Source organism: Strongylocentrotus purpuratus, unplaced genomic scaffold, assembly GCF_000002235.5.
Source record: "Strongylocentrotus purpuratus isolate Spur 01 unplaced genomic scaffold, Spur_5.0 spur5_scaffold_12, whole genome shotgun sequence".
In the NCBI taxonomy this organism is placed as follows: domain Eukaryota; kingdom Metazoa; phylum Echinodermata; class Echinoidea; order Camarodonta; family Strongylocentrotidae; genus Strongylocentrotus; species Strongylocentrotus purpuratus.
In genome coordinates, this window is record NW_022145597.1 from 7055961 (window position 1) to 7070584 (window position 14624).

The window sequence follows — 14624 nt, forward strand, 5'->3', positions numbered from 1 at the left end:
AGTTCACCGACATCCCATTAAAACACGTGTTAAACTTAATACACGCCTTTCAATGAGATGTCGGTGAACTTGTAGTTATGACGGTTTCGTGAAACGCTGCCCAGGGTATTCCGCCAAGCAAGTGGAAACTGTAATAATGTAATAATTCCAAATCTACGGTTGCAAATGTAAACACGTTCGGTTAAGGGAATGTCAGGCTTTAGTTTCCCAGTCAGTATTTGATTATGTTTTGAATTTTTATATTAATTTTCGTTTTATCATAAGCGGCTATACCAGTGTTTATTTATCGTTTTCTAAATGTTTAGGAAATTCATACTGAAATCAGGTAAACACAACTCGACGATAATTTCTACAATGGTTGAAGAATCATTCTTGAAATTGTATGACTTGTATGGTTTTGATATTACGGAAAAACAAAAAGGAGAATAGGTGGGAGGGTGGGTGCAGGCGCGGATCCAGCCGGCGGCAGGGGAGGGGGCCAAAGAGGAGGTCCAATTCGTGAGAAAATATTGAGCGGCGAAACAGCCAGCTGATGAATAAGCGGGGGGGGGGGGTAAGGACCGATATTTTTTGTTTTGCCCCCCAAAATTTGCAAATCGCGCCGGCCGATAATTCGCACAGGGGGGGGGCAGTGAGCATTGTTTTTTTTCCTAGAAATTTAAAAATCGCACCCCCTCCCCCTTGAGCACCAGGGGACGGCCAAATTAAGGTAACATCACCGTGTTTTTGCCTGTTTTTTCCCAGGGGTAGGACCCCCTGCATCCGCCATTTGGTGGGTGTGTACTTTACACGGGAAATGTGTTTTGTTTGCTGTTCCAAACACACCAAACAAACTATCAGTGAATCCAGACGTCCCTTTTTCAAGATGGAAATTCCTGACTCGTCATCATTATTTTAGTCTACCAATGACATTGTGGGCAATTGCTTTCTTGACCTGTAGCTGGAGAGTGAATCACCTTAATATTTTGTTTATTGTATAGATCATTGGTACAAACGATATGGTCTCATTGTCCATGTTGAAATGCAAGAGGGATTATTCTGAAACTCTTTAAATTTGATAATTTACAAGCCATTGAAATAATTATGTCATTATTACATCATGGAGGAACGGGGTTTTCTATGTTGAGTTGAAATAAAATCATCACCCGACATTAGAAGATACTATAAATTACTTTATATTTCTTATTCTTTCTCCTTCTTTGTTCGGAGTACATTAAGGAACCTCATGGAACCTGGATTTTTCGAGACAAGAGAGGGAGGGAGAGAGAGAGAGAGAGAGAGAGAGAGAGACATAGAGACAGAGAGAGAGACATAGACAGACGGAAGAGTGACTTTGCCTGGAAACCACACAAACTTATGCTCGTATAGGATGGGTTAAAAGAAGAAAGAATAACACTTTTGAAAGGAATATTCTGAAAAGAAACGTACCTTGATTGAAATCATTTGTAATGATATTTCACGCTGATAGGTTTTACATAAAGAAATTATGATCACTAATTGTATCCTGAGAAGCAGGGAAGCTCTCAAAAACTTGTTTGTCGGATAGTTTCTAAAGAGAAAATTACGATAGAAAGCTGTTTTGGAGCTTGAACCATGTCTAAATTTGGGTATTACTTCATTTCGCTTTGATACAAACATTCCTGGCTAAAATCATATACGAGAAAACTCAGACGGACGTATAACTGAATTGAACAATGTACATGTAAACAATATTTTCGCTTCTGTACTTCTCATTATACCTTATATTTCAGGTCCACCCTCTTTGACAAGATTACAGATATGTGTATATATCATAATGTAATTCATGAAATAAGTGAAACATTTAAGTGGACCTAGGATGTCTTTTAACTGTAAAGCTGATGTTGAATGCTAAGCGAAGGGCCAAAGTCAGAAAAGGGGGGTTTTCCTGCCACTACCACACAAGCTAAGCACACTTTGTATTTTTTGAAAGGTTTTACTATAATACAACATACATCAGAGGTGTTTCTTAAATATGTGTAGCACTCACCCCTAAATCGGACGGTGGCTTTAAAAAAGCAGTCCTTTTGACGAAAAAATAGTATTCAAAACAAAATATTTAAAGGAAACCTTGCAAAAGCATGAGTTTGGTGTTGACACCAATTTCGACAGAATTGGGCTTAATTAAAATCGCAATTTTAAGTAAGAAACATGATTTTCCATGATTTGATTTTTCTTTTGTAATTAAAACCTTTATTTTCCATATATCAGAATTAGAGAGTTGTATTTTTTCGTAACTTTCCAGGAAGTTGTCCATGAACAAGGAATATTTTGCTGAGAAGAGGATTACATCTTCATTAGTGAAAAATTAAAGCAACCCAAAATGTCATTGGCGGATCCAGGGAGAGAGAGAGAGAGAAAGAGTCAGACAGACAGACAGACAGAGACGGAAGAGTGACTTTGCCTGGGAACCACACAAACCTATGCCCGTAGGATGGGTTAAAGGAAGAAAGAAAAGCACATATGAAAGGAATATTCTGAAAGGAAACGTACCTTGATTGAAATCATTTGTAATGGTGTTTCACGCTGGTAGGTTTTACATAAAGAAATTATGATCACTAATTGTAGCCTGAGAAGCAGGGAAGCTCTCGAAAACTTGTTTGTCGAATAGATTTTAAAGAGAAAATTACAATAGAAAGCTGTTTTGGAACTTGAAGCATGTCCAAATTTGGGTATTACTTCGTTTCGCTTTGATACAAATATTCCTGGCTAAAATCATATACGAGAAAAATCAGACGGACGTATAACTGAATTGAACAATGTAAACAATATTTTCGCTTCTGTACATCTCATTATACCTTATATTCAGGTCCACCATCTTTGATAAGATTACAGATATGTGTATATATCATAATGTAATTCATGAAATAAGTGAAACCTATATAAGTGGACCTAGGATGTCTTTTAACCGTACAGCTGATGTTGAATCCTAAGCGAAGGGCCAAAGTCAGAAAAGAGGGGTTTTCCTGCCACTACCACACAAACTAAGCACACTTTGTTTATTTGAAAGATTTTACTATAATACAACATACATCAGAGGTGTTTCTTAAATATGTGTAGCACTCACCCCTTAATCGGAGGGTGGCTTTAAAAAAGCAGCCATTTGGACGAAAAAATAGTATTTAAAACAAAATGTTTAAAGGAAACCTCGCAAAAGCATGAGTTTGGTGTTGACACCAATTTCGACAGAATTGGGATTAATTAAAATCGCAATTTTAAGTAAGAAACATTATTTTCCCTGATTTAATTTGTTTAAATATTCTAATCAAAACCTTTATTTTCCATATATCAGAATCAGAGAGATGTATCGTTTCGTAACTTTCCAGGAAGTTGTCCATGTACAAGGAATATTTTCCTGAGAAGAGGAATATATCTTCCTTAGTGAAAAATTATAGCAACCCAAAATGTATCTACAAAAACGACATTTTTGCCCATTAAACATATTAAATTGCCTTTTTTAATTGTTATGCAGGACCTAGATTTCTGCTTATACACTCACCTGTCAGTGCATTCTCTATTCGTTCCCCCTTTATACTCACTTCTCAATCATTTCCATCGATTCTTTTTCTCTCTTCATGCTTTTCAATTATTTTGTCCATTTTCTATTAAGGTGATTGTGATTAAGTATAGGGTCGGGCTATAGTGTTAAAGACACTATGTCCCTTTTGCAGCCAACATCAAATTCTGTAGAACTTTGCAGGAATTATGATCATGTTATGTATGTCCTGTCTGTGAAATTTAAACTTGAGCAGTGTCGTAATATTCAAATTATGCAAGGAAACCCGTTTACTTGCTAAACTTCACTGTCAGACACTATTGAGTGACTGACTGGCTTTTTTCATCTTTGGTAATAACATACATAAAATGAACTGTAAAGGGTACATGAGCATTTGTCTACATCAATAACCCACTTCTTGTAATGGCCAAAATTAAACTGATTGAATATAATTTTGCGCAGAATAAAACATACGACCATTTGGTACAATGTTCTGAAAAATCAGACTATTACTTACTGGCTCTATAGCTCCTAAGTCGATGCGACAACTGAAAGTCGTTATTTTCCCACTTAAAGAGATTTTCAAGCCCCCTTTTTTAGGGAAGTTCTAAATTAGTATTGTCTTTCAAATGCCGTTGGAATTTAACCTTTTCATTTTTGTTTTTGGCCTGCAAATGGGACATAGTACCTTTAAGTTAAACTTACGCCTGAGCGCGGCTTAGCCATTCTGTCACATGGTTGGTTAGTAATGGCTAATAATAGCTAACTGTTTTCTCGACTATTGTCATAAATATTATGTTATATAATTCTTTATCTTTTCTTTATACTGTACAATACCAAAGCTTTGTATTTAATCCCAGAACATATTTACCTTATAGATGTAGAATAGTTTGTAGCTTAAGTATGTATTCAATAGTTATTCATATTTATTCATTACATTCCCATTTATTGCCGTGATACTTTTGTGTGTTAGTGGTACCAGACACGATTAGCATTAAATGCTATTTTCTGGTCCCATTTATCCTTTCAATGTTAACCATTCACATTTGATTGTTATATCGATGTACTTTTTGTTTTGGATAATAGACTTCAAACTCAAACTCAAACTCAATTCAACTCAAATGCATATTGAAAAATGACCCTGGTTAATGGGATTGGTTAAATCAGGCGTTTACCTTCTATTTCTTTCCAAAATAAGATACTATCCTAAAGGCTTCCATACTTGCCACGTTCTTGTAGCCTCTTTATCTAAACCAACTTGGTCATATTGAGACGACTGGAATAACTTCTACGATTAAAACAACAACAAATGTATTTCTCAATTTCCTTAAAAAATTGATTTAATTTTTGATAATAATTATGTATCCTGAAATGTTTTGATCACTTATCAACATTTCATATTGTATAATTACAAATAAGTTTCATTTTCTATGTTATATTGCAAATCTCATTTGATATTAATTTTATGTAAGCATTTTTTTAATGTTTTGATTGAGTGATAGAAATAAAATTATTTGAATTAAATTGGATAGAATAGAATTGGCTGAGTATTCTGCAGAGAGCAGTCTGTATAGTACAGGAAAATAACGCACTACAGGATTTTTAATAGTAGACATTTCCTTATGGCTCTCATTTAGCTACTGATTTGTTTTTAATTTTTATCGTTGACTAATGTTTGACTGATTTTGGTTTCTAATGACTGTTTTGAGGGTGATTCTGAGCTATATAATTTAGAAGTTTTACACAAGCAAGGCCATGGATTTTGACATCATACCTCGGATTTTTGGCTAACGCATGAATTATTTAGACAATTTTAAGTGAATAAACATGCTCAATTTGTCATATAAAGCAAATCATCCATGATTAAAATTAGTAGAAACAACATGAACTACAACTTTATAGAATTCCGTAGACAATAAAAGAAATGTGGCAGCTATAATGGATTAGTGCACATGGCCACGCGGTTCGAATCCCTGCCACAACACGTACTATTGGTCCATTGATCGTGTTGCCATTCACTTTTTTTTAATCATAACCCTTCTTTTTTCTCTGAAGGAAATAGGAAAAACAAAATATTGTGGAAAAGAAAAGAAATAATTTCAAATTTATACGCAAACTGGTCGAGAAAATACTACAAACTTTATTTGCGATTTGTTTAAAATGTGAAAATATAATTTTGTTTATGTGAATATTTTTCATCTGTAAATGTGTAACTTTATTTGTAACCTTGTATGGAAATGTAAAAGTTCACTTGCAAATTTATTTAGACCTATGTGAAGATTATTTTGTTATTTTGTATACAATGTTGTACATTTAAGTACACTTTTCTTTATGAGAGAAACCTATGAAGAAAAAAAAAGAACTTTATCTTCCTTTTTTTTGCGGGGGTTTGCCACTTCATATGTGAATGGGCCTTATGGATATTAGGTGGGGGAGGAGGTCTCGTAAGTAGGTCTACAATCTAGCCCTACATTAATAAACGAAGCAGTGTTTATCGAATTTAATATTTAATAATGATGAACTTCTGTTCTCATATTTATATATAAAAAGGCCATTATAACTATAGCATCACTTTAGACCATGCAATGTCGATACTCCTCCCTTTTCTCCTTTTCTCCTTTTCTCCTTTTCTCCCTCTCGTACTCCTCCTCCTCTTCCTCCTCCTCCTCCATCAGTCGTGACTCAATCGAACAATAGAGCCATTATAATGAATTAATCATGCAAATATAAACAGTGAGTGTTTACCGCTGTAATATACTAAATGGCCAGGGAAGTCTCCCTGCGTGATCAATATTTTCTTAATTGGCTTGTTTTTAATGTTATTGAAATAAGAAGCAATGTCGAAAGAAGGTAGGAAGAAGGTCAAAAGAAGAAGATTTTTTTATTTTTGTATTAACATTCTATCATGCCTAAAGACTCCTATCCTACTCCATGCAGTACAGTCCGTAAAAAGTGCGGTGAACCTTCGACAATGTGTGCGAATTCTCGTAATTCACGGACTTTCCACAATCGAAAAATCTCGCACGATAATTTTCATACGCGCGCAAGATAAAATGGCGTCAACGAGCAAGTAACAAAACCAAACATCAAAAGAATATGGTAATTATTAGCCTTGTTGAAACTCTTTTCTCAGTCCACAGTGGTGATATAAATCAATATTGTTTATTCCGTATTTTTTCTTGTATTGATTTCACAAATATTGTTCACTATCGCCGGAAGGAATCAAGTAAAATATGTGCACATATTTTGATAACGGTCCCACACCTTGATTTTCGTGTAACGTTAGATTTACTTAAATTACGTCTGTGCTGTGTATCTGCATCGTTTGCATGTTCATGATTAGGTGCCATTTTTGTTATGATTCTTTTTATTGATTTTCTGACCATTGTATCAGCATATTCCTGTAACATTGTTAATTTTATACATTACTCTTGTGACAATGAGAACAAAAAGTTCTGTTAACTTTGTTGGCAAATTTTACTCTTTTTTTGAATTTTTTTTTTTTGAATTTTTTTTTCTTCCAGATTTAGATCTAATTATCCTGATTATCATGTGAATTGTCATGACTATGAATGAGTACAAACTATGAGTATGAATATGAGTATGACTTTTGTTATGTTTGATTTTTTTTTTAATTTGAGGTTGTCCACACACAGCAGATAGCAGCAGTGTCAGTAATTTTGTAATGTTTCGTAATCGTATGACTAGTTTTACTTTTAGTGTTGTCATTCATAGATCTATCAACATCTAGTCACATTTGACGCTAGTTCAGAAGTCTAGCCAAAATTTGACCCGTAACTCCTGCATAGAGATACCCTACTAAAACATACCCAAAAGGAAGTAAATATTCATCAAATGTCCAAATAAATCGTCAATGTGTTTGTTACCTGTTTCGTGTAAATTTTCTTATCTTTTTCAGAGTATTTTTCCTACAAACAAAGACTATTAAATATGCACTTTCATACAGAATTCACCGCAAACTGCAGCACAATACAATTGCATACCGTACCGACAGTGGGTTGCGGACATGCGCGTGTCTTCAGTTAGCGACTGTAATCTTGGTTTACAGTCGCTAACTGAACACACGCATGAAAAAGTGCATATTATAAGTCTTTGTTTTTAGGAAAAATACTCCAAAAAAGATTAGAAAATTGACACGAAACAAGTATTAACAAACATATTGACTTTTAAATCATGACCTTTATTTGGACATTTGATGAATATTTACTTCCTTTTGGGTATGTTTTAGTAGGGTATCTTCCACGTCGGAGTTACGGGTCAAATTTTGGATAGACTTCTGAACTAGCGCCTCACATTTAGCTATAGACTTTCCCATTTCCATTTCCTAATAGTATTCATCTCCTTTTTCAATCATTGCCTCATTTGTCCTATGCTTCATTAATATTCAGGACCTAGATTCCTTCTTCTCTACTCACCTGTCAGTGATTCTATTCTTTACTCCTTACTTACCGTATCAATCATTTCCATTGGTTCTCCCCTCTCTCTTAGGCTATTTTATTATTTTGGACTTGTCCATTTTCTGCTACGTCATTGCTTAGAGTACTACTAGCCATTCTATAAAAATATGACTATATATATGTGAATAGAAAGCTTATGACCTAAGGAATATGAGATAAAATTATTTCAGATTTGTTAAATACTTAATTGATTCATAAAAAGTCATGGAGTCCTATTGCTTCATGGGTGACACAGATAGATAGAAAGATAGATAATTTATTGGTCCATATTCAAAACATAGAAAATTGGCCTCCACTGGCAGCACATAAAACAAAATACAAAGTAGTTACAAAATAATTGATAAGTCACATAATGTACAGGGACTGGTTCTTCGCGAGATCCAGCGCCTTCATAGTCGCTCATCGTATGCGCCAGTCTGGGGTGAGAAAGAGTCGGCTGGAATGCGCGATTGCGTATGCAGCGTGTTCACAAGGCACTGGTGTCGTCTAGCAGCGGCTTCTGTCTAGGGTTTGGTTATTGATCCAGTGACATCCTCAGAATGGCCAATGAAGAGGAAAAAACAAATTTTTCTTCATTCATTTTCTCGCCCAAATCAAACCAATAAATCGCCCAAAATAATGTGACATAGACAATTGTAGCATGTAGCATGTCCCTAAAACATAAACAAAAGCTCATAACCACTATATGGAGTCTATGGCTTTTGCTGTATAAGTTTGTAATTTCTAAGCAGTAGGATAAAAAAAAAATATATATTCAGGAAGGAGGAAAATCATTTTTCATGTTGTACCGAATTGGTACGAGCTGCAAACCTGATTTTGGCGTAGCTATAATGTGGTATTTTATGGTACCGTAATTTGTTTTCTTCTGATCCTCCGTGTGATCATTTTGCATCCATTATATTCCAAAAGTTTTGTTTTGTGACTCATTTTCCCGTTGTATGTCTCCTTCCAGACGACCTGTACCCTGATGTAGATAATGGCCAGTCTAACCATGTCTAACCCGGGAGCATCAGATGGGGACAATAGCCCTGCTGGACTACTCCTCAGATTAGTGCATACTCTGCTCAACAAGAAAGAAGGTAAAAAAAAGAAAAAATCTTCTTTTTACCCCCTTCTATTTTTCCTTTTTCGAGGGAATTTATTTGTCAGGCCTGATAATTACCCGATTATAAATCAGTTTTCTGATTTTTAAAAAAAAAAATTCTTCTTCCCGATTTCCCCTTATTTTCCTGATTTTTCCCCCAATTTTCTTACTCGAAAGGGGGGCAATGTTAGATGCAATTTTTTCTTCCCCCAAGCCTTTTTTTTTTTACTCAAGGGGGGCTGGTTGAGGGGAAAAAAAATTTTTTTTTTTAGTGCTCACCATCACCCCTGATTTGTTTATATCATAAAATAACAGCTATTACAACAGTGTTTATTTACAGAATTCATGCAGTTGTAACATATCATATACAGTACAAAACATGAAACTAATGTGACATAATCACTAACTAAAATAATGGAAATATTGTTGTTAATTCGTTTGTATCAATTTTCTTTTGATTACATTTTATATCGAGATAGGTGCAAAAGTAACCTTTTTTCCTTTATTTTTAATGTGCCTTGTTATTCAGGTGAAGATGTATCTGCTCAATTTCAGTATGTTGTCAGAGTCATAAGCAGGTAAGAATAATTTTTTTCCATGGAAAATTGTTAATTTATTTCAGCGTGCCCCCCTCCCCAACAAAAATTATCACAAATTCAAAAAAAGTTTGTGTTTAGCTTATTTAGATAATGCCCTATTTCTTTCTTTCTTAGCACAAATTCAAAACCTTTAACATAGAACTATTGCAATGGTTGAAACAGAACTGCGAAGACTCTTTGGCATTTCTAGATAACATGGGATATTATGATATTATTTACTGAAATCAAAGTAGTGATATTAGCTTTGGATATATATATAAAAAAAAAAATTTAATACAAATGTTATTATTATACGATGTGAGGGTTCTACATGTTTGATTTACTATCCCTCTCACCTCACATAACACACGATTACTCTAAACAGTAAACACAACTAAAATGTTAATATCCCTGACTGTTGGGATTCATTGAATCTCCCATTCATCAACTCATTGAATGCGCATGCACATACTTTTACATACATGTAATCATATATGCATATAATTAATAATAGTTAAGATTTGTAACATTTATATGCAATTTCTTTTTATCAGCAACCTTACACCAACCATTGAAAATGATGAGTTCCTAGTTGCAGAAAGAATCAAACGTAAACGTAAGTTCATCTGCCACAGTTTTTTTCAGACAAGTCTGGAATATTTATCACAAATTTCCACCTGAATTTAATGTATTTTATGCTTAATTAATAGAATGAATTATGAAATAATGTATTTCAATGATGATGATTCACAGGAATTATTTGGTGTCTTTCTTATTTCTTGCAAATACTCCTAAAGCACAGATTTGTATGCAGGTAGAATGGCTAACGTTAAAGTGTGACATGTTGATGATGAACATGTACATCTGTTGTTTGAGAATCTAGTAGCACTCTTCTGCTTGATATGTGCTCATGTACTTAAAGATAAAGTTGAGTTCTGGTCATGAGATTGCATTGTGAAAGAAACGTTGTGGAATCGATCAGAAAAGGTTGATCATCTACATGTAGCATATAAGTATTGGTGTGTAAGTTCTTGCAAGGTTCTGGAATCATCAAAATGATAAGAAATTTGGCCCAGTCTTGGTAAAGTGACAACACTGTACACAGAAAGATGTACATGGGACTAAACGAACATATGGCATAAAAATCTGTCCAAATTTTTATGATGTTACATGCCATATTTAGAATATTAAGGCGTTTGAAGAGCCATGCTTTTCAGGGAACATTTTTTATCTCTCCCCAGAACTCAACCTTTTCTTTAACCATTTTCCTATTTGTTGACTTCTTTCTGATTAAAATGGTCACTGTTTTGTCTTGATAGTGGCAAAAGAGAAGCGAGAGGCTGATGCTGCATATTTCTCTGAACTACACAGGAAACTCCAGTCGCAGGTGAGTTCAACTTGACAAATGGATATTTCATTTTACAAAGAAATATTAAAACCGGACTGCACTACTACTTGCGCCCTCTATATAGCAAACAATGCCTAAGCGATACCCGTTGGTCCCCCAAGATTCCTTTTTCTTGTGTTAATTGAGAGCTGATTGGATGAGATAACCACCTGTCAGTGACCTTGCAGGGAGGTTTAAGGATGTCTAATCCCTCCTGGCCAAACTAGTGCAGACAGGCTTTAAAAGAATTTTATTATATTTTAAAAAATCCACAAAACAAGACTTCCAGAAAAGAAAAAACCTTGTTGTAATTAAATTGAATATTCTTGAGAATTGTGAGGTTTTATTTGAGGAAACTGGTTAATCAAATATTGATTGGATATGAGGTACCCATTTGTTAATATTTTGGTTGGAAATCGGTTAGCTTAATGTGATTAAATGGCTGTTCATTCTAGAGATTCAAGATATCGTATTTAACCATAACCATAAAAACATAAAAACAATCCAAAATACAGTATGGAATATAAAAAGGACCAATAGAAAAGCAAATGCCTGTGAGGAATGGCCCTCAAAGGGAAAAAAACAACAACAAGACAAATGCCTAAGTAAATAAAGAGTCAACTAGTCTAACAGACCTGAAAGAGACCATGAATTAAAAAACACTGTTTCATTATTTCATATAATGTTTGATGGAAGTTGTCTTAATCACAAAAGTTGCAGATGTTAGCGCCATGTAGCTTGTATAAAAATTATAAGTTATGTAGCCATTATCTCCTGGAAGTGATGAGAGAATTCCAATCGGGTGAATCTTGCGTTTATTTTTTTCAGGGTGTATTGAAGAACAGATGGGCAATACTCTATCTTCTTCTGACTCTGAGCGAAGAGAAAAAAGGCAATAAACAGCTGGTAAGTATCTGCATTAGAGTCATTTGTACAACAAATCCTGTCCTAGAAATGTTTTTTATGTTTAGACCAGCGTTTTTCAATCTTTGTTTTTGATAGTCACGGCACCCTTTCAAGAAAGTGTAAGTTTTATGTCACCTCAATCCCCAAATCACAGAAAAACACCTTTGACAATCAGTGACGAGAAACCTGGGAATAAACAGCTGGAAAGAATGTGCATTTGAATCCCCCCTACTTTTTCTCCAAGAATCGTAATAGATCTAGATATTAGACCAGTGTTTTTCAACCCTTTTTTAGTCACGGCACCCTATCGAGCAATAAAAAGTTCTGCATCACCCTAATCCCATAATCACAGAAGATTATTTCCTCATGCAATTACATACTCTAGCGGTATGTAATATTTGGTTTTCACGAAATCGACGTGATTCCAAAGTAATATTTTCAGCCCTGTTGAAAAATTGCTAGTTTAGACTAAAAAATAGATCTTTGTTTATGCCTGGAATACTGGAAATAGGTATATTTATTTTGAAGTGTATTTTTCAAAAATGATAATGTACGTTTTACCGATCGCATGTGGGAGGGAGAAATAAAATTCAGACGTCCGTGATTTAACATATTGCAGGAGCATCATATTTCATGTATATATAGTGATCAAACTCTTCAATACTAACCAAAAGAGAAGTATAAAGAGAAAGACTGATTCTGTTAAGGAATAAAAAAAAAGATAGAAGAGAAAATAAGAACAAAGGAAGAAAGGGGAGGAAGAAAATGGGAAAAAGTTGCATATCATGATCACAAAATTACAACAGCAAAATCATTATTGGTTATGGCAAGCCATAGGGGAAACAACTAAATATATTTGATCCTGCAAATATTTGGGTCATTATCAAAATATATTCCTTATAAACATTGAATATATTTTTATACTGACCCTATATATCTTGCAGGGATCGAATATATGTATTTTTTCCCCTATGGCTTTCCATAATTGGTACTGACTTTAGATTTATGTGTTGTTGTTTTTTTAATTTTTTTTACCGCTACTGAATAAATATATTTTCTAACACAATTTGTTTTGTTTTTGTTTTGTTCTGTGAAGGGTTCTAAAACAGCAGCCGCTATATTTGGCAGAGGCTTGCCCAAGCTTGCTACATCCACCCCCTATGTAACCCGTGATGACCCCCATGGGAGGGGGCATGGGTCATCCATGCTCCCTTCTCAGACCCCTCTCCCGAGGGATATAAGTACTAGTACCCTCTCTTCCAAGTCTTCCCATCTCAGCAGTGGCATTGGTGAGTCTGAACAACTTTGTATTTTACTGCTTTTTCTTATGCCTCGTCCATTGAAGGTGGTACTGGAAGCATTATTATAGTGTGAACTTTAGGTTATCTTATAGTGTCGCTAGCTTAGAGCTTACCATTGCCTCAGCTGAAAGCCCAGAGGGTATTAACTTTTTGTTAAGTGCTACTCCGGCCTCTTAAAGACAATTTTATATTTTTTAGAGTAATTGATTTGTGCATAAAACTTTTTGACTGCTTGAAAAAGAATACTGTGAGTTACTGTTTAACAGGTTAAAGATTGTTGGCAATTTGTCGCCTTTGCCAAAACAGAAATAAGCTTCTTTGAGATTTGGGGGATGTTTCTGACTTCTGAGTGCAGTTTGTAAAAACGTTTTTGGGGAATACCCAAATTGTCTATTTTTAGCTGACTATTTGCCCTTAGATTTGTAAGATTTGTTATTTTTACATTGCAAACACTAGGGAAAGATACAAATTATAGTATAAAAGAAGAAAAAAGGGTACTGTAGATACCATTAAAGCCCCTCCGCACTAGTTTGGCATGGAGGGATTAGACATCCCTGCAAGGTCACTGGCAGGTGGTTATCTCATCAAATCAGCTCGCAAATAACATAAGATAAAGGGCATCATGGGGGATCAACGGGTACCGCTTAGGCATTGTTGGCTGTATAGAGGGCGCAAGTATCTAAAAGTAGTGCAGTGGGGGCTTAAGGGAAAATTACAGTTATATCGGTTAAGAAAACTTGCAGTTTTAATTTGAAAGAACTATCTGATTTTAATTCATTCTACAGGTAGTGGAATCAGCAGTATAAGTGGACCAAGTCCGACACCACATTCATATGCGCCAGGGTAAGACTGATGAATTGCATTACGTAGATTAAAAGTTCAGGTAATGACGTTAAAGGCCAGAGGAACTAGATTACATTGATGCCACTTTAAAGACTTTTCCTGGTTTTAGAGCCAGTTATAGTCAAACCTGTCTATTAAGGCCATCCAAGGGAAACAGGAAAAGTGGCCACTGTAGGCAGGTGACCCTTCCAAACGGATCCTGCAGCACACATGCCTTTCTGTAGGGAGACTATGAAGGTGGCCTTTATAGACAGGTAACCTTTATACAGAGGTGCCCGCTACAACAGGTTTGACTGTTTGACTCACCATGTTTACAATGTTTAGAGTTCCTATATACAGGTATCTGACGCTATGTTAGGCTACCTGAGTGTCACTAGTTTGCCATTTTTTTAAATGGCATTAAAAGAAAAGTCAGATGGAAGAAGAGTATTAAGATGAAGAGGGATATAAGAAGGGAGAGTGAAAGAACTTCAAAAGGGAAAAGGAAAGTAAGAAAAGTGAATGAAGGAAAAAAGAACGAGGTGGGAAGGAAG

At 35.0% G+C, this 14624-nt stretch overlaps 1 protein-coding gene across 2 annotated transcripts in view; it reads left to right on the plus strand.

Annotated features, from left to right (window-relative positions):
* Positions 1-6498: 6498 nt before the first annotated feature.
* Positions 6499-14624, plus strand: part of LOC575318 (gamma-tubulin complex component 3) — a 28491-nt gene continuing 20365 nt past the window's right edge. Inside the window, exons 1-9 of one of the 2 annotated variants that reach the window (XM_030981721.1) lie at positions 6542-6613; positions 7156-7188; positions 8945-9071; positions 9606-9654; positions 10209-10270; positions 10974-11041; positions 11870-11947; positions 13044-13236; positions 14034-14091. In XM_030981721.1, the coding sequence (XP_030837581.1) occupies positions 8969-9071; positions 9606-9654; positions 10209-10270; positions 10974-11041; positions 11870-11947; positions 13044-13236; positions 14034-14091 (611 nt within the window). In that variant the 5' untranslated portion in view covers positions 6542-6613; positions 7156-7188; positions 8945-8968. Of the gene's footprint in view, positions 6614-7155; positions 7189-8944; positions 9072-9605; positions 9655-10208; positions 10271-10973; positions 11042-11869; positions 11948-13043; positions 13237-14033; positions 14092-14624 lie in introns of both variants that reach the window. The other variant, XM_030981720.1, reaches the window with a different exon arrangement.